Below are 25,272 nucleotides of genomic sequence, written 5' to 3' on the forward strand. Positions count from 1 at the left end.
TAACTTTAATCACACCTTTTTCCCCAAACAATAAAAGTGGATGGTGACTGAGACTAACATTCTGACAGTGGAAAATCTTCATTTAAATCTAAATTATGGCCGTTTTGGTGTTGGAACCTGGACTAACATTGTAAGTAAACTAATAGTTTAAATTTGTCCCCATAAAAGGAATATCAATGATAATTCTGTCATTATTTACTCACCCTGATGCCGTATCAAACTTGTATGACTTTGTTTCTTCTGGGGACACAAACCAAGATATTTTGAAGGATGTACAGTATGGTGTGTTTCTGTCCTTGCAATGTAAATTAATGAGGTCCAAATTTCAAGCTCAAAAAAGTACATAAAGGCATCTTAAAAGTAATCCATAAGAGTCTAGTGGTTTAATCCATGTCTTCTGAAGGTATACGATTGCTGTGGATGAAACACAGACCAAAATGTAAGTACTTAATCACTATAAACATCTTGACATCCACAGTCTCGTACTGTACATCCTTCAAAATGTTTGTATTTGTTTTTCACAGAGGAAAGATTTTGATATGGCATTAAGGGGTGAATAAATTGAGAAGTTATCATTTTTGGGTGAACCCTGTGAAATCTTCTGCTTAGAAGAAAGTAGCTGAGATAGTAGAATTGTAGCATCTGAAGCTTTCAGTGAGTCACTCAACAGCAGACTGCTTTAGAAAACATATAGAAAGAGAAAAAGATCTAGAGATATGTAATGGAGCTGCCCATTTCTCCTCTTCAAAACACTGACCACTTATATGGGCTTTAGCCTGTGCCTATATATCAAGAGCAGCTCCAAATATCAGCTGCTGTCACAGTGAATCTGGTCTAATATTATCACAAGCACAGGTGACACAGACTTTATAGAGAGTGAAATAACCCCATTTTTAGGCCTCTGTACAGTATGACAATGTCTCCAACCCCTTCAAGACCTCTCAAGATAATAATAGCATGTTCTACACAGATCAATAGCAGGGGGGGTGTGAGCTTTACTGGCGAAAGATTAAGCCTAGATGTTCTTTATGTGCGGAGCAGTACAGTATGTCTGTGGCCATTTCAGTCCCTCACCCGTGTCTGTAAGATGAAAGCCGGAGCTTTCTAAGTGGTCATTAGTAGTGCACTATGCTCCCTCTCTTAGACAGCAACAGCACAAGTACATGCTTGTGAATGAGGCGATTTTTCCTCCATTACCTTGTTCCATGTCTTCATGCTGTACAATTACGGATATTAGGTAGTGATTCTTGGTGACCTACATATAAAATAGTTTTTTGAGCAACCTTTTTTTTGTTGAAAAAAAATGAACGACCTTGCAAATTTGACCAACTGCAATATGCTGAGTTTTTAAGCTCACAATTACATACATTTACAGCCAGGGTTAAAATCGTTTCGAAAATTTCACAATTTATTGTGGTAACCCTTAATAAGATTATATTTATTAACATTAGTAAATGCATATGTGTCACAGATAATACATTTTTACATCATTTATTAATCTGGGTTCATTTTATTTTATGTACGTATAATTATTTATTTTAATTGCACATTTAAATAAGACAGGAAACATTCTAACATTGTAAGACACAACTACTAAGTAAACAATTGAATTAAATAAAGGAGCAAGTATTGTTTATTGTTAGTTCATGTTAACTAGTATAGTTAAAAAATATTTACAAATATAACCTTGGTTGTATTTATCAGACTTGGGAGACATCAAAGATTGATTGAAAATAAAAGTGCATATTAATGCACATTAATAGTTTAATAAAATGTTTTTGCAAACACTTGTTTTTATTTTCTGCCAATTTTGTTCATTTGTAAGACTTTTTGTTAACAATAATAACCTTTTTTTTTTTTTTACAGAAAAATAAAATGGTTGAGCAATAGTCTAAAAGAAATACTTCACCCAAAAAAAGAAAATTCTCTATTTTTTTACTCACCCTCATGCCAGCACATACAGGCAGAAGACATGGATTAAATCACTGGAGTTGTACGGATTACTTTTATGCTGCCTTTATGTGCTTTTTGGAGCTTCAGAGTTCTGTCCACCATTCACTTGAATTGTGAGGAGCTACAGAACACATCCCAGATGTGTGTGACTTACTTTATTTGCTGAACACAAATGAAGATTTTAAGAAGAATATCTCAGCTCTGTAGGTCCTCACAATGCAAGCGAATGGTGGACAGAACTTTGAATCTCCAAAAAGCACATAAAGACAGCATAGAAGCAATCCGTACAACTCCAGTGATTTAATTCATGTCTTCTGCCTGTATGTGCTTTTTGGAGCTTCAGATTTCTGGACACCATTCATTTGCATTGTATAATCCTACAGAGCTGAGATATTTTTCAAAAAATATCCATTTGTGTTCAGCAGAAGAAAGAAAGTCACACACATCTGGGATGGCATGAGGATGAGTAAACGATGAGAGACTTTTCATTTTTGATGTGAACTATCCCTTTATAATGCTAGTTTTCGCCAGAGGCTTGCATTCACTATTTTTTATATTTTTATTTGTTCTGTGACCTTTTATGCTTTGCTTCAGTGTGTGCGCCATTAATGTGGCAAAGTCACCATCTGTTTCACAACCAGCTTCTGCTCTCTGGTATGAATAGAATAATTATTAATCTTCTGCTCATAATAACCACTGTACACCAAACAACTGCATTCACGTTCAGACAGACACTGAGTGTCACTGTTAGAAAGCTCCATTTTTGGGAATGACCAGTTTTCGTCATGTGAATAGAATATTGTTTAGAGCCAAAGCCGACTGTAGCATAACGTTCCTGAAAATGTTCTTTCAACTTCTTTCTTTGAAAAACATTGCATTGATTTGTAAAGATTCAATAGTGTGATACTGCATTGTTGAATATGTGAAAAATATTATTAAATCTAGGCTATACTGTCCTCATTATTTGCTTTAGAAATTATTCTTTAGGATTCTGTTTTATGTTCATTGTGAAAAGTCTTTGGTTTAACGCGGTTCAGGCAGGAGAAAAGAAGATAAGACTACAGAAAGTGTCACACAATGGTGTACCTGAGATAAATGCTGAATGAGATCATATTTTTCTCCCTGCGGCTAGACAGCTGAACATTGATGGCTCGTCTTTGTGGAATACTGTAATTACTACAACTAATGTTTGCTGTCTGTCTAATGGGTCTTGTAATTTAGGGGAAAGCTGTAAGTTAATGTGTGCCACTAATAATGTATTTAATACGGCTCTGCATTATCTGCCTATTTCTCTCAATGTCTGTTCAGAATTAGACATTAAGCAATACAAAGAGCAACTCTGAACACAATACATCCTGGTTTTCTCTTCTCAGCGCTATTAAATGGCACATTTGGGCCCTTGGTTATCCAGTTGTGGATATCCCAGAGGAAAATTGTATTTCTTAGAGGTTGATCTTTCATGGCTTAAATACAATTAATGGAGTTATGTTGCATTTAATTATCAACATTGTCTCATTCATTAAAACATTTTTTGTCTAATTTTAAGATTTATGCATTTCAATTTAATTACAAAATTCCATTAAATTCAATTGTGGTATGTTGAACAAAATTATATTAATAAAAATTAAAAATAAATAAATAATAAAAGTAAGTTTTTTTATTTTTTTATTTTGTTAACCCTTTAATCTCGGATGGGCGCGTGGGATTTTTGTTTCTTGACCAACACAAAAAAGGTATCGTTTGAAAGCTTAGAAGCTCTACTTTACAGTGCATGTAGGCATTGTGACCAAAACTGAAAAAGTTCTTTGAAATTTGCAGACAAATCAGAACTGCTTTGTTTTGATATTTTATTAAAAATGTGGCACTGTACATATTATTGTATTCTGTAAAAACATAAGACTGATCAAATTTTGGAAAACTCTCAAAGAGTAGAATACAACTAGCCTACTTGATTAATAGCCAAGTATACATCTTTGACATTTATGTTTCATGTGAACAGGTATTGCTTATATAACATGTTTTTGTATATAACTTCACAAACATAAAATATCACATAGCGCTACTTGGCTCAGGTGATTGTCTTTCAAACGAGTCCACACACACACAAGGTAATCGGATATATAGATCAATAGATAATCCACACGAAGCTCAATGTTACATATGGCCACCAGGAGATGGCGCCATGCAAATGACAGACTCAATGATGCCTCAAATGGCACAGAATGAAACTCATTCTGTGAAATCTCATTACTAAAATCATGTCTGCATGCTATGCAAACCTTTAGTCATTGTTGTGTTTGCGTGCGTAATTAGTTCTTATGTACAATTATTATGTTTTATTTGTTTGGAGGCTTTTGAACACTTGGAGACCTTTGTGTACACTAGGATCAATTATATTTGCAATGCTATAACTTTTGATTGCTTTTTCGTATCAACACAACATTTTTCTCAGATATAGTTTGCATGATTGAGAACAAAACAAAAGCAGTTTTTTTCTTATTTACACGCAGAGATATAAATCAGATCAGTTTTTTTGTCGAGTTACAAGCCTTTAATTTTGGGTATGCTACTGATCACTACTGGTAATGTAATTTGTTTGGCTTTTGTTATGAAATTGAAACGTGTAAGTCTTAATTAAAAAAATTACAAATAGACACAAATGACAGAGAAAAGAGCTATAAAATTTATGTGAATCGCATAGCTCAGACAAAAATCGATTTTAGAAGAAATTTATTAGAAATGTTTGAGTTCATATTGAAATCTTGCAGACGTTTGAATCTTGAAATCTTATTTATTAGATTCATAAGCATGTTTATGTAAATTAAGATAACTTGTTGTCTTCGATGCTTCATCTCAATAACTTTTTAGACTTTAAGGCCTTCTCACGATATTGTCGACCACAGTCAGTTAATGTCATTAGAATGGCACGGAACATCAATTTATTATATTTGATTTATGTCCAGCCATTCCACTGATATGTATTTTGGCAGAAGGAAACGAAAACACAGTTTGTTTAATTCAAGTTCGGAGATGCTCTCTTGCCAAAAGCGCAACTTGAATGCTCTCTGCAAGAGTAAACAGTTAGGACACATTTTAGGAAGTGCTTTTTTTTGTCTCAAGTTTCACTTTTCTGGTGGAATACAAGAAATTTAACCACAGAGGTCTCAGCATTAAATATTTCACATAACTGTGTGAATTATCGTGAAAACCAGGACCCCTGGATATATGTTAGTCATTAAAATGACTGGCCCTGCGCCACAGTTTTCTCTGAATATGCTTGGAATTATCCCAGTTCTTCTTAAAGTAACACTGTCAGAAATGTAAATTCTGTCATCGTTTACTTAGTCCAAACCTAATGACTTTCTCTCTGCTGTGGAACACATAAGGTGAGTTTTATAAAGGAATATTCTGGGTTCAATAGAAGTTAAGTTCAATCAACTGTATTAGTGGCATAATATTGATTAACACACACAGACAAAAATAATGACTTGCATCTGCTTTTCTTAAAAATTACAAATGTGGGGCCTGGGTAGCTCAGTGAGTTTTGACGCTGCCTATCACCACTGGAGTCACGAGTTTGAATCCAGGGTGTGCTGAGTGACTCCAGCCAGGTCTCCTAAGCAACCAAATTGGCCCGGTTGCTAGGGAGGGTAGATTCATATGGGGTAACCGCCTCATGGTTGCGATTATTGGTTCTCGCTCTCAATGGGGTGCATGGTAAATTGTGCATGGATCACGGAGAGTAGCATGAGCCTCCACATGCTGTGAGTCTCCGCGGTGTCATGCACAACGAGCCACGTGATAAGATGCACGGACTGACTGTCTCCGAAGCGGAGGCAACAGAGACTTGTCCTCCGCCATTCAGATTGAGGTGAGTAACCGCGCTAAGTAGTGGCAATTGTGCATTCCACATTGGGATAAAATGGGGTAGAATAAAAAAACAATAATCTGGGTTACTTGCAATGTAAGTGAATGGGGCTTATCCGCAAACGTTAAAATACTATGTCAAAAGTAGACCCACAAGACGCAAGCAATATGCATGTTAACATGATTTTAGTGTGATAAAATCGCTTGCTATCATTTTCTGTGTAAAGTTATAGCAAATTTTACAACTTCGCTGCCATGACGATGTTATGCCAACAAATCCTAAAAATGACCCGAGTAAAAATTACCTCCAAAAATTTGCCCCATTCACTTCCATTGAAAGTGGCTCAATGTAACTTTTATTTGTATTTACTTGTTTGTTTATTTACAAACTTGTTTGTTGTGAGCTTTTCAGGCATCCCTGCGGAGGTTGGGGACATTGAACCGGAGTGGGCAATGTTCAAAGCTTCCATTGCCGAAGCCGCGGTGGAGAGCTGCGGCCTCAAGGTTTTAGGTGCCGCAAGGGGTGGTAACCCTCGAACACCGTGGTGGACACTGGTGGTCAGGGAAGCCGTCCGACTGAAGAAAGAGGCCTTCCGGGATTTGTTGTCCCGGAGGTCTCCGGAGGCAGTTGCAAGGTACCGACAGGCCCGAAGGGCTGCGGCCTCGGCCGTGAGGGAGGCAAAGCAGTGGGTGTGGGAAAAGTTCAGAGAAGCCATGGAGAAGGACTTTCGGTCCGCACCAAAGTGCTTCTGGAAAACCGTCCGCCACCTTAGGAGGGGGAAACGGGGAACCATTCAAGCTGTATACAGCAAAGATGGGACGCTGTTGACCTCAACCGAGGAGGTTATTGGGCGGTGGAAGGAACACTTTGAAGAACTCCTAAATCCCAACACGCCCTCTATGGTAGAGGCAGAGCCGGAGGATGATGGGGGATCAGATTCTATTTCCCTGGGGGAGGTCACTGAGGTAGTCAAACAACTCCGCAGTGGCAAAGCCACTTGATTGATGAGATCCGACCAGAAATGCTGAAAGCTCTGGATGTGGAGGGGGTGTCATGGATGACACGCCTCTTCAACATTGCGTGGAAATCTGGGACAGTGCCTAAGGAGTGGCAGAACGGGGTGGTGGTTCCCCTCTTCAAAAAGGGGGATCAGAGAGTGTGTGCCAACTACAGGGGTATCACACTTCTCAGCCTCCCTGGTAAAGTTTACTCCAAGGTGCTGGAGAGGAGGGTTCGGCCGATTGTCGAACCTCAGATTGAAGAGGAACAATGCGGTTTTCGTCCTGGCCGTGGAACGACGGACCAGATCTTTACTCTGCAAGGATCCTGGAGGGGGCCTGGGAGTATGCCCATCCGGTCTACATGTGTTTTGTGGATCTGGAGAAGGCGTATGACCGGGTCCCCGGGAGAGACTGTGGGAGGTGCTGCGGGAGTACGGGGTGGGGGGTCCCTTCTTAGGGCGATCCAATCCCTGTACGTCCAAAGCGAGGGCTGTGTCCGGGTCCTCGGCACAAAGTCGAGTTCATTCCATGTGGGGGTTGGTCTCCGCCAAGGCTGCGCTTTGTCACCAATCCTGTTTGTGATATTCATGGACAGGATATCGAGGCGTAGTCGGGGTGGGGAAGGTGTGCGGTTCGGTGGGCTGGGGATCTCATCGCTGCTTTTTGCAGATGATGTTGTCTTCATGTCATCATCGGTCCGTGACCTTCAGCTCTCACTGGATCGCTTGGCAGTCGAGTGTGAAGCAGCTGGGATGAGGATTAGCACCTCTAAATCTGAGGCCATGGTTCTCAGCAGGAAACCGATGGAGTGCGTACTCCAGGTAGGGAATGAGGTTTTGCCCCAAGTGAAGGAGTTCAAGTACCTCGGGGTCTTGTTCACGAGTGAGGGGACAATGGAGCGGGAGGTTGGCCGGAGAATCGGGGCAGCAGGGGCGGTATTGCACTCGCTCTATCGCACCGTTGTCACGAAAAGAGAGCTGAGCCGAAAGGCAAAGCTCTCGATCTACCGGTCAATTTTTGTTCCTACCCTCACCTATGGTCATGAAGGTTGGGTCATGACCGAAAGAACTAGGTCGCGAGTACAAGCGGCCGAAATGGGCTTCCTCAGAAGGGTGGCGGGCTTCTCCCTTAGAGATAGGGTGAGGAGCTCAGTCATCCGTGAGGAGCTCGGAGTAGAGCCGCTGCTCCTTTGCGTTGAAAGGAGTCAGTTGAGGTGGTTTGGGCATCTGGTAAGGATGCCCCTGGCCGCCTCCCTAGGGAGGTGTTTCAGGCACGTCCAGCTGGGAGGAGGCCTCGGGAAGACCCAGGACTAGGTGGAGAGATTACATCTCCACACTGGCCTGGGAACGCTCGGGTCGCCCAGTCAGAGCTGGTTAATGTGGCTCGGGATAGGGAAGTTTGGGGCCCCCTGCTGGAGCAGCTGCCCCCGCGACCCGACTTCGGATAAGCGGTTGAAGATGGATGGATGGATGGATGGATGGATGGATGGATGTTTGTTTATTTATTTATTTTTTAAGCAAAGAAAGACGAGTCCAAATAATTTTTTGTTGTAATCAGTGTTTTGCCACAAATGCTGTTGATGTGCACAGAACCCGGAATATTCCTTCAAGAACAATTTCCGAGCTGCTGTTTGCTGTACAACTAAATCCTATAGTGACCAACGACTGTCCAAAAAAGACTTGAGACTAATTTTGTCCATTTGACTCGTGTGCTATATTCCAAGCCTTTTGAAGCCTTATAGCTTTATCTGAGGGACAAAGAATTTTAAGTCATGTAGACACGTCTAGCTTTCCAAATTTCATTAGTGCTTATGCATGTTCAAACATGGCAGGTTGTGTTCGCTTACGATACTCGCGAGAACTAAAGCGTGTGGGGTTGATTTGACATCAAACTTGACATGACGTGGCTTGATGTGTCAAGTTGTAAATGTGCATGCAAAATTAGATTTGAGAGCTACGGCGGATGGCAAGATTTTCAGTGAATAACAGCTTAAGTTTCTGTCTTTTTCTTTTTATGGATGGGGTATACTTTAAAGGGATAGTTCGCCCAAAAATGTAAATGATGTCAATATTTACTCACTCTTATGTTGTTCCAAACCCATATGACTTTTTCTTTCTTCTGTTCATCACAAAAGAAGATGTTAAGCAAAAAGTTCACATCTGTCACTGTTCACTTTCATTGCAAGAAAAAAAAACAGCAGCATCAACATTCTCCTCTTTTGTTCCACGGAAAACTGAAAGTTATTTGGTTTCAAAAAACATGAGGGTGTGTAAATAATGACATATTTTTTTTCTTTGGGTGAACTATACCTTTTAGTGTGAAAAAGCAGAAAATATGCTTCAATATATAATTTTGTTGTGATTCAATCTTTCCACTTCAGCCATTTTTTCTCTGATGATTGTTTCGCCTGTCATTCTTCCATTTTGATTGCATTTTTCAAGTTTCTCTGTGATTATTCCACCGTTTTGTTGATTTTCTGTTGATTTCTACATCATGAAAGCCATTGTGTTATGTTTTTTGTTTGTTTTTCTTTTTATGTGTCCTCTGTTCTGTTTTCCTTTGTTTTGCTATCGCTCCCTCCCTAAATTACTTCGCCTACCCTCCACCCTTTATATCTTTCACTCACATCACCCCACTACCTGCACTCAAAGATGTAGCCCTTCCTTCCCCCCCACCCACTTCACTGACCTGTGCAACTACTGACCATCTAATGCCAGGCTCCGGAGGCAGTACTGGCCCCACACCCTCGGCCCCCCGTGACGTCGTGGCTTCGCTGGTCTCCACCCGCTTTATGAAGGTGACCTGGCGCCTGCCGGCCGAAACGCATGGAGACGACGTCACCTACTCTGTTTACTACAGTCTGGAGGGCACTAACAGGTAAGGCCTTTATGTGGTATATATCTGCAGTTTACTGTGATTTTACAGAATTTACCTCGGTGAATCTCACAAAACCTGTCTTGGTCATATTTCACTTCTATAATTAATAAATAACCCAGGAAAAAAATAAATAATATATAAATATCTATATTAAAAACCCTTATATATTTAAGCAATATCACATGAGCAAGAGTGCGATATGGCCCTACATCAGCACTGCTGTGATTCACGGCCTCGTGCCGTAGAAACTGCAATGTCCTCCGCCATTTTAAACAGTATGTATCCAATGTGGAAACTCCAGTAGAGGTAAGCACCTTGGGTTTGTAATCAATCAGTCTGTTGTGTCTCTCAGCTGTGATGAGCCTTAATGCTGAAGTTGTCCGTTTAAAGCCGTTTAAAGCTATTTCCTATTGCTGTTCTATGTAAACAATGACTGATGGATTCATTTCACGTCACCAACTGGCTCATATTACACACAAAAATTATCTTTTGCCACCACCTGCTGCTTAACATATGTAATGTAAAAAAAAAGATGTAAAAAGTGACACATAGCCTACATTAGCTCTTAACATATCTGCACAGCTCTTACACTTTAGTTTAGGACAATGAACACCATCGGAGTGATAAACACACAGTGAAGCGTCGGAGTGCTGATGGTGTCAGACCATCAGTGCTCACGGAACGTCTCTCATCCTATCAGATTCGAGGACCGGAACTAACTATTGTGTGTGTGTGTGTTTGTGTATATATATATATATATATATATATATATATATATATATATATATATATATATATATGCCATCAAACTTGGGATGATGTTGCTTGATGTGTTAAGTTTGAGAAATGCACATGCTAAATGAGATTTGAGAGCTATGGCAGAGGGCAAGATTTATCAGTGAATAACATCTTCAATTTTGGTCTAATTTCTGCAAATATTTGGTGAACATTTCATTAAAAGGTATAGCTCATCCAAAAATTTTAATTCTGTCATTATTTACTAACCATAATTACCATAATGGTAAGAAAAATGATTTTTTTTACATGATGAGTGTATTGTTTGTACATTCTCTAATGTATTCTGATTTAAATAAAATAAATAAACTATTGCATAACAGTAATTTTAATGTAGTTCTTTAAAAAAAAATAGTGATTTACAGTAATGAGAATCACAATTGGGAATAATGAGGATTACAAAAACACGCAAAACAAAAATAAAAAAAAATCTGGTAATGAAAATTCAGGGAAATTGTGCCAAGTTGTCATAAATGTAATGTTACATTACAAAAATATGGTCCTACAATTATGATTTTTTTTAATGATATTTCTGATTGATACCTATGTTTAGGACCATTAAGATTTTATATATATTATGGCATTATTTTTGCATTTTCCCATCACTGTAATTATGATTTGAAAAGATTATTTAAACTGAAAAGTATTTAAACATCATGATAGGATATTATGTGGTTGATTTAATGTATGCATATTTAAATTAAAACAATTTATAAAAAAGTAAAACATTCGGATAATTAACATTTGGGTGAAAATGTGGTTAATTGTCTTTAAAAAAAAAAAATATATATATATATATATATATATATATATATATATATATATATATATATATATATATGCAATTCGGAAGGTCCTAAAAATACACATAATTCTCTTTTGGGAAAAATATATTTATTTTTTCTTTCTATATTTTTTTGTGTGAAATGTGACCTGGGCATGTTTTCATGAGATTTTATTATGGACGCTATTGACAGATCTGCCTGTTGTTGTTTTTTCATGCTATTATTTAAGTCGTATGTTGTTCTTCGTATTAATATTTATAACTTCATTTTATATTAGCTGACTATTGACCACAGAGAATTAAGAGAAGCTTTGAACTTCTTGAATCAGCAGTCAGCTCTTGTTTCGGTCTCATATTGTGCTGGTTTCTCTCATCCTGCAGGGAGCGGATTGTCAACACCAGTCGTCCCGGAGAAATGCAAGTCACCATTCAGAACCTAATGCCAGACACCAAGTATGCCTTCCGGGTAGTGGCCCACAACAGAAATGGCCCTGGAGAGAGCTCAGCACCTTTGAGAGTAGCCACCCAACCTGAGGGTAAGATCCACATCCCATTACTCACCTGACAAGCATAACAACTCAGAATGTATTATGTGCCTGAATGGGATCTTATGGAATATATCGAATGTGATGTGTACAAACACATTATATCATTGTTGTAGATTTGAAAAGAAGCTAAGTCCAGAAACATATTTGATGCAAATATGTCTACACAGACACTAATGCATTGCATGCATGTAGTCAAATTCTACATACTTAGTGTATTAACTGCTGTAATATGCACTGATTTCTATTACGGTTCTAAATCACCTTTAGAGGATTATTTTCCAATTAATGTCCAGTAACTAAGAGAGCAGTAAAGAAGCCACAGAGTCATGGATCCAATTCACTCAATGTATTAGTTAGTTAAATGAAAGAATGAATTAGTTCTCACAATCTCAACAACATGTAAATATATCACAATAAAACAACGTAGGCCTACGTAAAATAACAAACAATAAACCAGTGTGTCTTGATTCAGAATAATATGAAGGCAATGAAAATTATGTTAATAAAGTACTCAATCTTAAGAAGTCCAAAGTATTTCAGAGGATGATCATTCGATGGCAGAAGGGTACAGATGTCCTCAGACGTCGATCATCCGACGCGGGGCAATCCCAGTGAAAGTGGAACAGGTAGTGTCAGCTAGGATCCCGGTCTGGTCAGGATAGGGTTAACGTGATGAAACTCCAACCGTGAGGCTCGTAGCTTCGCGCGCTGCAATGCTCAGTATGCGATAGGTTTGTGTGATAGAGTTCAGTTGGATAATCGTGGTTAACTTGTATGTCGGTATAAATGTGTGTGGTTCTACAATAAACAAACATATTCAATTAGTTTTCTGTGACAATTTGTACAACAAAAACTGCGTTATCAATTCACGTGACTGAACGCGAGACATCGCAAATATATAATAATAACATCATATGTCAGCAATTCTCTTATAACTGAGGAAATATCTTATCGATGCATTCAACAGAATATCAAACAATGATTATTAGATTAAATAATGTCAGATAAACCCTTACAATCTGCAATGACGCACACGATGATATTCGCCAGATAATACCAACGACCTCTGTAGATGATCACACAACTTCGACTGCCCATCACATCTGAAATGCAAACTGGTCACTACCGAAGTGCTATAGTGTCAATTGATAGCTTTATAATCTTAATTCACCTCACCTAGTTGACTCACGATATAACATGCACTACATTTCTTCTTTCTTTATTGCCTCATATCTGAACTCACCTCACCTCACTTCACGGAACTCGCGAGACTTCCTAATAACTCCGCCTACTCAGCAGACCAACACTTAACAACACTTAACAGAACACTGTACAACTACAACTACGACTTAAATGCAACATGACTATGGCCTTTTGCACACTTAGTCAACATTAAATGGCATTCGCAAAGTTTTTAACTTCCATAATGTGACGCACTATTTCTGAGTGAAATTGATATTTAACTTGAAAAAATGTAGGATGGGACTTCATTCTTTTTAGCAATCTGGACTGGATAGTTGTAGGTTTTCCATACCACAATGGAGCCAGAATGTGAATATGATGACTAACTCTGTCCTGAAACACAGACGGTACCTGTTTGTTGAAACATAAGCAGCGTTTATGTATGAAAGTCATTTCAGAGTAAGAATTAGGAGGTCATAACGTTTTTATAAAAGGTTATGAATACAACATTTTAAAATATTTGTGTTACTAATAACATGCACTGATGAATTGTATAAGACCAGAAACGTGTGTTAGGAAAATAAATAGGTTACATTTAAATTTTATGTTGTCTTTAAAAAGCATTCTTGCATTATTGTGGCGGTACTCAAAGGGTGACTGAGTTATCTTCAAATATTCCTCTTAAAAACGGATATAAACTATAACCCTAGAAGGCGATTTACGCTAATGTCTGCTATAGCTCCCCTTGTGGCAACTCTGAGATTGCAGTACATTGAGGGTAGCGCATGCGTCATTTTTCCGTGTTCCGCTATGTCTCTTGCACGGTCGAGCATTGTAGACTCTCAAATTTTACTATTTTGAACGCATTCCTGTTTGGGCGCATTTGACACATGCATACTATGACTTCTTTGTTTTACTCTTTAGTACCGTGAACTAGAGGCGCATGCAGAATGCAACAAGAGCTTGCGTACTTGTTCGCGTACTTGTGTAGAGTATGTCTCATGTCAAATATAATATGCTTAGCTATTTCCTCAGGAGGTACACTGGAGGACAAAAGTTTGGAATAATGTACAGCTTTTGCTTTTATGGAAAGAAATTGATACTTTTATTCACCAAAGTGGCGTTCAACTGATCACAATGAATAGTCAGGACATTAATAATGTGAAAAATTACTATTGCAATTTGAAAATAATTTTAGAACTTCTTAAACTACTTCAAAGAGTTCTCATCATAAAAATCCTCCATGTGCTGCAATGACAGCTTTGCAGATCCTTGGCATTCCAGCGGTCAGTTTGTCCAGATCCCTTGTTTTCTAACACAGTCACAACAGACATGCCTTGATGCACTCAACATGTTACACTGTACAGTACATTACATGAAATACAATATTATTTAAAAGCACTTACATAAAATGACTGCTGCGTAGAGATTTGGTGAATTAAAGTACCAATTTCCTTCCGAAACAGCGAAATCTGTACATTATTCCAAACTTTTGGTCGCCAGAGTATTTTTCAACCAAGCTTGATGCCAGTTTAAAATCTCATTATAGAGGTAAAAGTACAAGTAAACACCTACTGGCTTTTAAGTAAATGCATGTGGGGTATCTCTTCAACAGCACTGAAGATATATGGCCTGACGCCACCAATGCGAAACATTATCAGCACAGACACAGCTCAGGAGAAGCTGTTTCTGGGTCAGACTGGCTCCTCTGAGCATCTTTGGCTCTGAACGCTATAAGCACTTTATAGTGTGTGTTTGCAGGTTCCTGGCACTCTCTGGAGCCCTGCTGCGTAGAGATCAGCCTCACAGGCTCACACACATACTGCTAACATTATGAATTAACTTATCTGAGCACAAATACACCTACACATGCACACTCTCTGCAGTGCACTAAATCCAATGTGGGCACCCCATCCAATCCTGTAAAACATCAGTAAGAATTGCAGGCGTTGATGTCAGAGAGAATAGATGTATGTGGTACCGAGATAAAGTGGTATAATCTCTTACACGTTCAAGATCATGCTGAGAACTTTGATCAAAGTTTGCAAAATGATTCATGTAAGGCTTAAAATTCTGTTGAAGTTTGAGCGCTAACATGACAGACATGGTTCATGGATGAACATAGTCAAGCAGTTGTTCGGCTGGTGTTTTGTAGTGGCTAAATCAAAGGGCTGGTCACCAGAAGGTCGCTGGTTCTAGTCCTGGTTCCTAAAGAACAGGCCATGTGTTATCTCCTCAGTGACTACTTTCCTACTTGCTTAAGATGAGCTAGTCATTTTATGTAAGTGCTTTTAAATAATATTGTATTTCATGTAATGTACTGCACAGTGTAACATGTTGAGTGCATCAAGGCATGTCAGTTGTGACTGTGTTAGAAAACAAGGGATTTAACGGACACTCATGGAGTCTATAATTGAACGTAATGATTCATGACCCTTGCAAGTAAACAAAAGTTAAGCAACATACAATCTCATTTCCATTCTCCCCGCTCTGCTGGGCAAATTAAATTAAATATATCCTGCAGTCTGTGTTGGTTTTCTCTCTGCAGACACATGCCACTATCGTATGCTCAGCTGAGACCAAACGTCTCTTTCTATACTCAATTCAGTTTCACAGTACATTATTAGGTTTACTGTCTTGCAAACAATATTACTAAAGCATCAATACAAACAACCGTGACAGAAGTAATACATTTTTTTTTTTTTTTTTTTTATAAAGCAGAAGAAATAATTCTACATGGCATTAATAAACAATTAAAATAGTCTATTGTACTGATATACACAGAAAGCTACCTAATATTTGGATTGAAGCAGTGGCCTCTCTCTCTCTCTCTCTCTCAATTCAATTTAATTTTCAATTTAAAAGTGATTTATACTCATTACTGTTTTACAAACAAGATTTCTAAAGTATCAATATAAATGACAAAGAAAATAGCAGTAACAGATAAAGTAAATATTATTAATATTTTAATATAATTAATACTATAAGATAAAATGATCTCTGTCTCTCTCTCTCTCTCTCTCTCTCTCTCTCTCTCTCTCTCTCTCTCTCTCTCTCTCTCTCTGTCTTTCTCTCTCAATTCAGTTCAATTCAATTTAATGGGCTGCTTTATTGGCATGAAAGTTTCAAAAACAATGTTGCCAAAGCATCATATAGAATAAATAAAATAAAAGCAAAATACATTTTGGCCAATAACTTGGACAGTATATAATATTATTATTAGTAATATATAAATAACAACAATATATAAATTACCATTATTATTTATTTCACCACATCACATTGTGTGTGTGTGTGTGTGTGTGTGTGTGTGTGTGTGTGTGTGTGTGTGTGTGTGTGTGTGTGTGTGTGTGTGTGTGTGAGCGTGTATTTATCACTTTGTGGGGACCAAATGTCCCCATAAGGATAGTAAAACCCGAAATTTTTGACCTTGTGGGGACATTTTGTCGGTCCCCATGAGGAAAACAGCTTATAAATCATACTAAATTATGTTTTTTGAAAATGTAAAAATGCAGAAAGTTTTCTGTGAGGGTTAGGTTTAGGGGTAGGGTTAGGTTTAGGGGATAGAATATAAAGTTTGTACAGTATAAAAACCATTATGTCTATGGAAAGTCCTCATAAAACATGGAAACACGACTGTGTGTGTGTGTGTGTGTGTGTGTGTGTGTGTGTGTGTGTGTGTGTGTGTGTGTGTGTGTGTGTGTGTGTGTGGTGCGGTAGTGTAGTGGTTAGCGCACTACGAACCTGGCGACCCGAGTTCGATTCCCGCTCATGGCCAACACCAGTGACGATTATCTGAACCGGTCCCGGGCCTCCCCTAGATTGACTCAGCCTAAAAATTTGTACCTGGTGCGGTGTGTAAAACATCGCCACTGGGGAGACAAAGGCAGTCGGGCGTGGTGCTGGCCACCCACTAACCTTGCTAACAGCACTTGCCCCTACAGTCTGTTAAGGCTAAATGGGGGATCTTGTGTGTGTGTGTGTGTGTGTGTGTGTGTGTGTGTGTGTGTGTGTGTCTCCTTCTCCTAGGAGCATTTTTAATTTAGAAAGGTAATTTAGGTCTTTAAAGTCTGAGGTTTCAGAGTTAAACTTGTTTAGGTAAACATTCCTTATTTCACTGAATGTCTCTCTCTCTCTCTCTCTCTCTCTCTCTCTCTCTCTCTCTCTCTCTCAAATTCAAATGAGCTTTATTGTCATGACAAATTGTACATTGTATTGCCAGAGCATTTATATGAGCATGAAAAATAAAAAATGAACAAGGTAGAACAAATTCTGTATTGAACAAGTGTGGAAAAACAACAACAAAAAAATAAACTGTGTATTTACTTTCAGTGGTGTGTGTTTGCATATGCGTGTGTACAATAGTTTGTGTGAGTTCATGTGTGTTTGTGTGTGTGTGTGTATTGTTTACTGTGTTGTAATTCCTACAAAAGTTACCAACCGACTGTCCAGTAACTCAGTAAGTGGTTGTTTTATTGCTTATGTTTGTAATTTTGGCTCTTGGTGAGTGTTAATATTAGTCTCTGTCTCTCTCTCTCTCTCAATTCAATTCAATTCAATTCAAATGAGCTTTACTGTCATGACAAATTGTACATTGTATTGCCAAAGCATTTATATGAGCATGAAAAATAACAGAGTAGAGCAAATTCTGTATTGAACAAGTGTGTAAAGTGTAAAAAAATAAATTAACAGTGTATATACTTTCAGTGGTGTGTGAGTGAGCGTGTGTGTGTGTGTGTGTGTGTGTGTGTGTGTGTGTGTGTGTGTGTGTGTGTGTGTGTAAATGGGCGCATCACTGTTTGGTGGACTCTTCCCCCTTTTTGTGGCAGGAATTTATGTACTTTGCTGCTAGTGAAATACAGTCTCTTTGTTCACCAAGTAAATATTGACCTTGTGCATCATTCTTCAACTTTTTGAAGTTGGGACAAATCATTTCAAATTTGGGAAAGAAGTGTTTTTGAATTTCATTATAATTAGGGCAGGTGGTTAAGAACTGCAGCTCTGTTTCTATTTGTCCTTGGCTACACTACGGGCATAACCTGCCCTTTCTGGGCATCCAGATCTGCCCTTCTCTATCATCAGGCTGTGGTCACTCAGTCTCTCTCTCTCTCTCTCTCTCTCTCTCTCTCTCTCTCTCTCTCTCTCTCTCTCTCTCTCTCTCTCGTCATGACTGTTTTGTAAACAAGATTGCCAAAGCATCAATACAACAAAAAAAAAGAAAAGAAAGGTGCAAGGGATTATAAAATTAAATAATAATACACAATCAATAATTAAAATAAGAAGTAGTAAAGGAGAGTAAATTAAATAAAAAGACAGGTTTGATCCTTCTTTGCAATTCAAGTATGAATTTTACTACAGTGAATGTGCAATTGCAATAGCACTTGAATTTGATCTTGTTCAGGCAATTTGGAGAAATATGGTACAAAGGTTACAAAGTATTTCTCTCTTATGTATTGAAATGTTCCCTAGTGAAAGAGAAAGTGTGCCTGTATCCCGCTCTCTCTGTGTCTTGCTCTCTATGCATGATGTCTACAGCACAATGACAGTTGGAAAAAAGTGTTCAGCTTGACATTATGTCAGGAAGAGCCAATTAATCTCTCTTATAAGCTGCAGAGGGTTCATTCAGTTCACTTTGAGTTGAAAAGCTGTGTTTCACAGATATGATAACGGTTTGGTTTTAAAGTACAAATTGGTGCAGTGAGTGTATTTGCTACTTCTAGTAACTGTCTCTTCTCCATTTCTTCTGTTTTAAAGTCCAGGTACCTGGACCAGCTCCTAACCTCCACACTGTGGTCACGTCCCCCACCACAGTGAGCCTCAGCTGGGACATTCCCCTCACCGGCAACGGCGAGATACAAAACTACAAGATTTACTACATGGAGAAGGGTCTCGGAAATGAGCAGGTAAGACTGCACACACACCTCTCTGTAATCTCACGTATAAACATTAAATATTTTATATTATTTCATGTGAAATGTCAGGTATTGATGGTGGAGAGCAGCTAGAACTCTTGGATCTAATCGTTGTCCTCAGGTTAAGCTTAGAATCTGTTTTATTACAACTAACACTATCAGCTATAATATCTCCAATCTCAGTCTATAATTGTGTTCTTGGTGTCAGAATTCAGCAGTTAGATGTTTATATCTCCTATGTCTCTCTTCTGTGTTAGGATATGGATGTTAAAACACTATCTTACACCATGACTGGGCTGAAGAAGTTCACAGAGTACAGTTTCAGAGTGGTGGCCTACAATAAACATGGACCTGGAGTCTCGACTGAGGATGTATCCGTACGGACCTACTCTGATGGTACTTACAAAAATATTTACTTTTTTGTCACGTAGTCGGTTACCTCCATACACCCAGACAAAAACATGCCAAGAATCATCAACAGCATAGCAATATCACCAGGGTCCGAACATTACATTTAGTGGACCCTATATATTTGGTACAGGCAATGAAACTTTCTTTTATAGTTATTTGTGTGTGTGTGTGTGTGTGTGTGTGTGTGTGTGTGTGTGTGTGTGTGTGTGTGTGTGTGTGTGTGTGTGTGTGTGTGTATTGTGTATTGTGTACTGTGTTGTAATTCCTACAAAAGTTACCAACCGACTGTCCAGTAACTCAGAAAGCAGTTGTTATATTGCTTATGTTTGTAAGTTTGGCTCTTGGTGAGTGTTAATATTAGACTTTGTACACTCACCTAAAGGATTATTAGGAACACCTGTTCAATTTCTCATTAATGCAATTATCTAATCAACCAATCTCATGGCAGTTGCTTCAATGCATTTAGGGGTGTGGTCCTGGTCAAGACAATCTCCTGAACTCCAAACTGAATGTCAGAATGGGAAAGAAAGGTGATTTAAGCAATTTTGAGCGTGGCATGGTTGTTGGTGCCAGACGGGCCGGTCTGAGTATTTCACAATCTGCTCAGTTACTGGGATTTTCACGCACAACCATTTCTAGGGTTTACAAAGAATGGTGTGAAAAGGGAAAAACATCCAGTATGCGGCAGTCCTGTGGGCTGAAAATGCCTTGTTGATGCTAGAGGTCAGAGGAGAATGGGCCGACTGATTCAAGCTGATAGAAGAGCAACTTTGCCTGAAATAACCACTCGTTACAACCGAGGTATGCAGCAAAGCATTTGTGAAGCCACAACACGCACAACCTTGAGGCGGATGGGCTACAACAGCAGAAGACCCCACCGGGTACCACTCATCTCCACTACAAATAGGAAAAAGAGGCTACAATTTGCAAGAGCTCACCAAAATTGGACAGTTGAAGACTGGAAAAATGTTGCCTGGTCTGATGAGTCTCGATTTCTGTTGAGACATTCAGATGGTAGAGTCAGAATTTGGCGTAAACAGAATGAGAACATGGATCCATCATGCCTTGTTACCACTGTGCAGGCTGGTGGTGGTGGTGTAATGGTGTGGGGGATGTTTTCTTGGCACACTTTAGGCCCCTTAGTGCCAATTGGGCATCGTTTAAATGCCACGGCCTACCTGAGCATTGTTTCTGACCATGTCCATCCCTTTATGGCCACCATGTACCCATCCTCTGATGGCTACTTCCAGCAGGATAATGCACCATGTCACAAAGCTCGAATCATTTCAAATTGGTTTCTTGAACATGACAATGAGTTCACTGTACTAAAATGGCCCCCACAGTCACCAGATCTCAACCCAATAGAGCGTCTTTGGGATGTGGTGGAACGGGAGCTTCGTGCCCTGGATGTGCATCCCACAAATCTCCATCAACTGCAAGATGCTATCCTATCAATATGGGCCAACATTTCTAAAGAATGCTTTCAGCACCTTGTTGAATCAATGCCACGTAGAATTAAGGCAGTTCTGAAGGCGAAAGGGGGTCAAACACAGTATTAGTATGGTGTTCCTAATAATCCTTTAGGTGAGTGTATATTACTTTTAATATAGTACAGCAATGACTTTATACAACCCTTAAAATCACCTCGACACCAGATTGTACAAAGTCATGTCTCAGTTAGTTTTGAGAAAATGTCTAGCATCATTTGTTTGCAGATGCCACTTGGGTTGATATTTTGTTATCTACTGCAATGACATTCTTGCAATTTAAAGGGACAGTTCATCCAAAAATTGTAATGCTCTCATCATCTACTCATCCTCATACCATCCCAGATGTGTATGACTTTCTTTCTTCTGCTGAACACAAACTGAGATTTGTAGAAGAATATTTGAGCTCTGTAGGTCCATACAATGCAAGTGAATGGTGATCAGGCATTTAGAGCTCCAAAAAGCACATAAAGACCACATAAAAGTAATCAATTTGACTCCAGTAGTTTAATCAATGTCTTCAGAAGCAATCAAGTTGGTTTTGGGTGTGAACAGACCAAAATATAACCACTTTTTTACTGTACATCTTGCCATTGAAGTCTCTAGGCATGATCATGATTTCAAGCTCAATTACTCTTCCTTGTGCTTGATGCATGAACAGAGCACCAGATGGCACTAATAATTAATTGTGTAATTGAGCATGAAATCATGAAGAGACTGCCGTCAAGATGAAAAGTGAAAAAGGAGTCATATTTTGGCCTGTCCTCACCCAAAACCAACTGGATTGCTTCAGAAGACATGGATTTAACCACTGGAGTCTGATGGATTACTTTTATGCTGCCTTTATGTGCTGTTTGGGGCTACAAAGGTCTTATCAACATTCACTTGCATTGTATGGTCCTACAGAGCTGAGATATTCTTCTAAAAATCTTTGTGTTCAGCAGAAGAAAGTCAAACACATCTGGGATGGCATGAGGGTGAGTAAATAATGTGAGAATGTTCCTTTTATGGTGAACTAACCCTTTAAGTATGGCTTAAGTGTCCAAATACTTTCTGGAGCGACTGTATGTGGATAATGACATTTAGGTTGACGATGTGTTGACTAAAACACTTCTCCTTCATTCTCTGCTCAGTTCCCGGTGCTCCTCCGCAGAATCTGACCGCTGAGGTGCTGAACTCTAAGGTAAGGGTGTATGGGGTCCCATCAGAAGGGCACAAGGAGCAGAGGCAGTGTGCTGGCAGCTGCTGGGTGAAGTGTACTGTGTGCTCATCTGTTGCTATCATCTCAAGCTCTGTCATAATGCAGTACTCCTCTGATCACTCCTCTTCCTCAAGCTGTGTACGAGGAACATTTTCTCTAGCTGTTTCTATTTTTGAGTCTGTTTAAACGGGTGTTATCGACTACTTGGCTCGAATAATATGGTGTGGCATTATGAACACTTGTCACACAATACTTGACATTTGTCTATATTATTGAAGCGTGTTCGGTTAAGTGTTATACTATAACAAATGACAGTATTATAAATGAATATTAGCTGGCTAGATTGAATGATGTAAAACACAGTTTAACCTGTTCAACTCTTGGGGTTTTTTGGGGAATTCCAACTGAAACTGACATACCCAAATCTGAAGGCTGCTCTTTCCCACATACAGTGAAGTAAATGTAACATTTTGCTCTCATTTTAAAGGAAACTTAATTATTGTATAATTAATAATGATCAATAATCAATAATTGTTATTGTATGTGTTCAAACTACTGTAATAAACACAAAAAATTGGCGCTTTGTTTGCTCTAAGCTCTTTTTATTCATGGCAAGTTTTGTTTGATTCCACTAGATGGCAGAAAACGCAGGAAAAAAAAAAGACTTTTTCTCTATCGTTTACCATTCAAAAGATATTACTATGAAACCGAAGGGAGGCAAAGTGGCCATTTAGTGTCTCCAAGGTCCCGGGTTATCCAAAATGCAAAAACAAGCTATTACAAAGAATATTTCACCAAAAATCCTACTTTTACTATTTGGTATACATGACAACAGCACCTACAAGGATACCCAAACAGGTTTTCTTATCTTCTTTTCAAAGGGATTGACGAAAATTAGACCTGAGGCATGAAAATACTGAAGATGTTTTAATTTATTTATTTATAATATCATAACAAATGTATAAATTAATATAAAACAGTAATATACTGTAACAATAATACAAACATGCAAACTTTTCTTTAGAACAAGCAAATATTGAATTAAAAAATACATTTATAAAAGACAATAAACAGCCATATAAATTGCAAACTCAAGCTATAATATGTGTTTGCAATTTATATATTATATAATATAATAATCCAATTGCTCTAAAACTGCCTCAGCACCAACAAAATCTCTTTTTTGCTGCATGTTTTGCTTTTATGGAGCCATGTTGAGATAAATAATAAACTATAAAAATAAAGCGTGTGTCTGCAAGTGCTTCGGCAATACGAAGTGTGTCTCACGTTCGCGCACAGACTATGATGATGATTATCTCAGGCTCTGATTGGTCGGGAGGAAAAGATTGACATGTCTTTGATCATCAGCTTTCAAATGATACGCGTCTCATCATTATCCGTGGACGATACCATATTTTGCAGATTTTATGAAAATAACAACCTCTGTTCTGCACTACAGTGTTTACAAAGATAAAAGATCTTCTTTTGATCTGGTTTTGTGTGAAAAGTAGAGGCTTTATAATGCTTTATAATGATAACACATATGACTGTTAATATTCCATCGGGACATATAAATATTGAAGGATGATCGTGATTATATCATTTTCAACCCGGGGGCGGGTTTAAGAGTTGAACAGGTTAAAAAACAAAACACTATCTATGCAAGAAAGTGGAACACATTAAATGTATACATCTTATAGTGTCATTGGATCCTAGTAAGGTCCTAGAATCACCCCTGGACCTTAAGCCAAGCTTACACTACACAACTTGCCGTAGACACCCTACGACTCACAGTCCTGATTTTTGTCATGCTGGTGCGAACGCTACAGGATTGTAGTGTATCAACTATATGACCATTCGTCCCCGACTGAGGCCATGTGCGCCATGTGTACACCTGATGAGTTTTGGGTAATTTGATCACAAATGCACAAGTGAGGATTTCGAGGAGAGCCTCTGATTTCATGAGGACATACATCAATCAATACGTCTGTGTTTTACCTAATGAAGCGCAAACAAGTAGAGAAAGTAAAGCGCTAAAAACCGTTTCCCTTAATTATTCATGACGTTTAGAGCAGTTATAATAGCGAGTTATTTATGTGCAGTACCTGTAATTGAGCTTCTAATGTGTGTGCTTCTCATATCTGTGTCCCTATTGTACATGTTTATGCATTTTATTTGTAAAATATTCTGATTCTACGTTTATTTCCATTTTTGTCCGCACAGAACCGTCGAAGAACCATTCGCTACAGCTGCCTTTAGCGTCGTCCCATGTAAAACGGATTGCCGAAAATGCATCTTAATTAAGATAACGAAATTAATTCACAAACTCGTACAGTGTATTCTTGATAACATGTCAACAAACATGAAAGAAACACTCTCGCCAGTTTTCAGGGGAAAAGAAAATTAAAAACAGCCGATAATGATAAAAATATGGAGATATTGATGAGGTTTTGTTTAATTTTCTCATTATTTTTTGTCTTCTGCTTCCTAATGCATTGGCCTCCTCTTGCACGCTCTCTATATTTCATTGGCTGTGACTCATTGTCATCTCTCGCTTGTGTGCACACCTGACGACAAGACGTCCAGATATCAAGCCGTTTTGAAAACTGAGACGCGTTTGAGTCGTGTTGTAGACACTAGGCTTGACAGCGAGTTTTGCTCGAGCAAGCGCCACTCTCATTTGCTTCAGAAAAGGTCGAACTCTAGTTTACAGTAGCATTTAAGTCTGTTTGCATTGGGGGTACACAGAGATCCACACACTTTCATGATTGCAATGGGTTTTATGGCTGAGTAATTAACACTGAATAATAATGAAGGCTTTAAATCCTAAACAGAAAATTTTCAGATTAGTGTACTGCAGAAGGTGATGGATAATTAGAAAGCTCTGCATGGATGGTATCAAGACTCCCCTTTTTGGCTCTGGGGTGCTACACAACAGAGGGAATTCATTTGTGTACAGTATAAGAAAGACAACTTATTTGGGGCTCCCTTGGGGTGCATTTGTGCACCTCATTTTAATTCCCAAATCTTCTGCTCTGCAACTCTGCAGCCCCATAATGTTGCAATCAAAATAAATAGAAATAAAGCTTACATTTAGCCTTTATTCTTTCTAGATATATATTTAGATTTTAGTTTCATTTAGTCTTCCAATACTGTCCCCCCAATACGGTTGCCATCATATTTCCCCCTTTTAAAGTAGTAATCTACATTTTACATTTTTATGCATTTGGCAGATGCTTTTATCCAAAGCGAC

At 38.6% G+C, this 25,272-nt stretch overlaps 1 protein-coding gene and 1 long non-coding RNA gene across 3 annotated transcripts in view; one reads left to right on the top strand and one right to left on the bottom strand.

Annotated features, from left to right (window-relative positions):
- LOC127659114 (neogenin-like) overlaps positions 1–25,272 on the top strand; it is a 238,636-nt gene that overhangs the window by 169,035 nt on the left and 44,329 nt on the right. For both annotated transcript variants that reach the window (XM_052148772.1, XM_052148781.1), the window contains exons 8-12: positions 9,474–9,699; positions 11,660–11,814; positions 18,763–18,911; positions 19,178–19,316; positions 21,952–22,001. In XM_052148772.1, the coding sequence (XP_052004732.1) occupies positions 9,474–9,699; positions 11,660–11,814; positions 18,763–18,911; positions 19,178–19,316; positions 21,952–22,001 (719 nt within the window). The remainder of the gene's footprint in view (positions 1–9,473; positions 9,700–11,659; positions 11,815–18,762; positions 18,912–19,177; positions 19,317–21,951; positions 22,002–25,272) is intronic.
- LOC127659126 (uncharacterized) lies at positions 12,215–13,047 on the bottom strand. The gene is made up of 3 exons (XR_007972497.1): positions 13,003–13,047; positions 12,843–12,929; positions 12,215–12,624 (listed from the first exon to the last, which is right to left on the bottom strand). It is a non-coding gene; the product is annotated as an uncharacterized LOC127659126 (long non-coding RNA).

Source organism: Xyrauchen texanus, chromosome 2, assembly GCF_025860055.1.
Source record: "Xyrauchen texanus isolate HMW12.3.18 chromosome 2, RBS_HiC_50CHRs, whole genome shotgun sequence".
Taxonomy (NCBI): Eukaryota; Metazoa; Chordata; class Actinopteri; order Cypriniformes; family Catostomidae; genus Xyrauchen; species Xyrauchen texanus.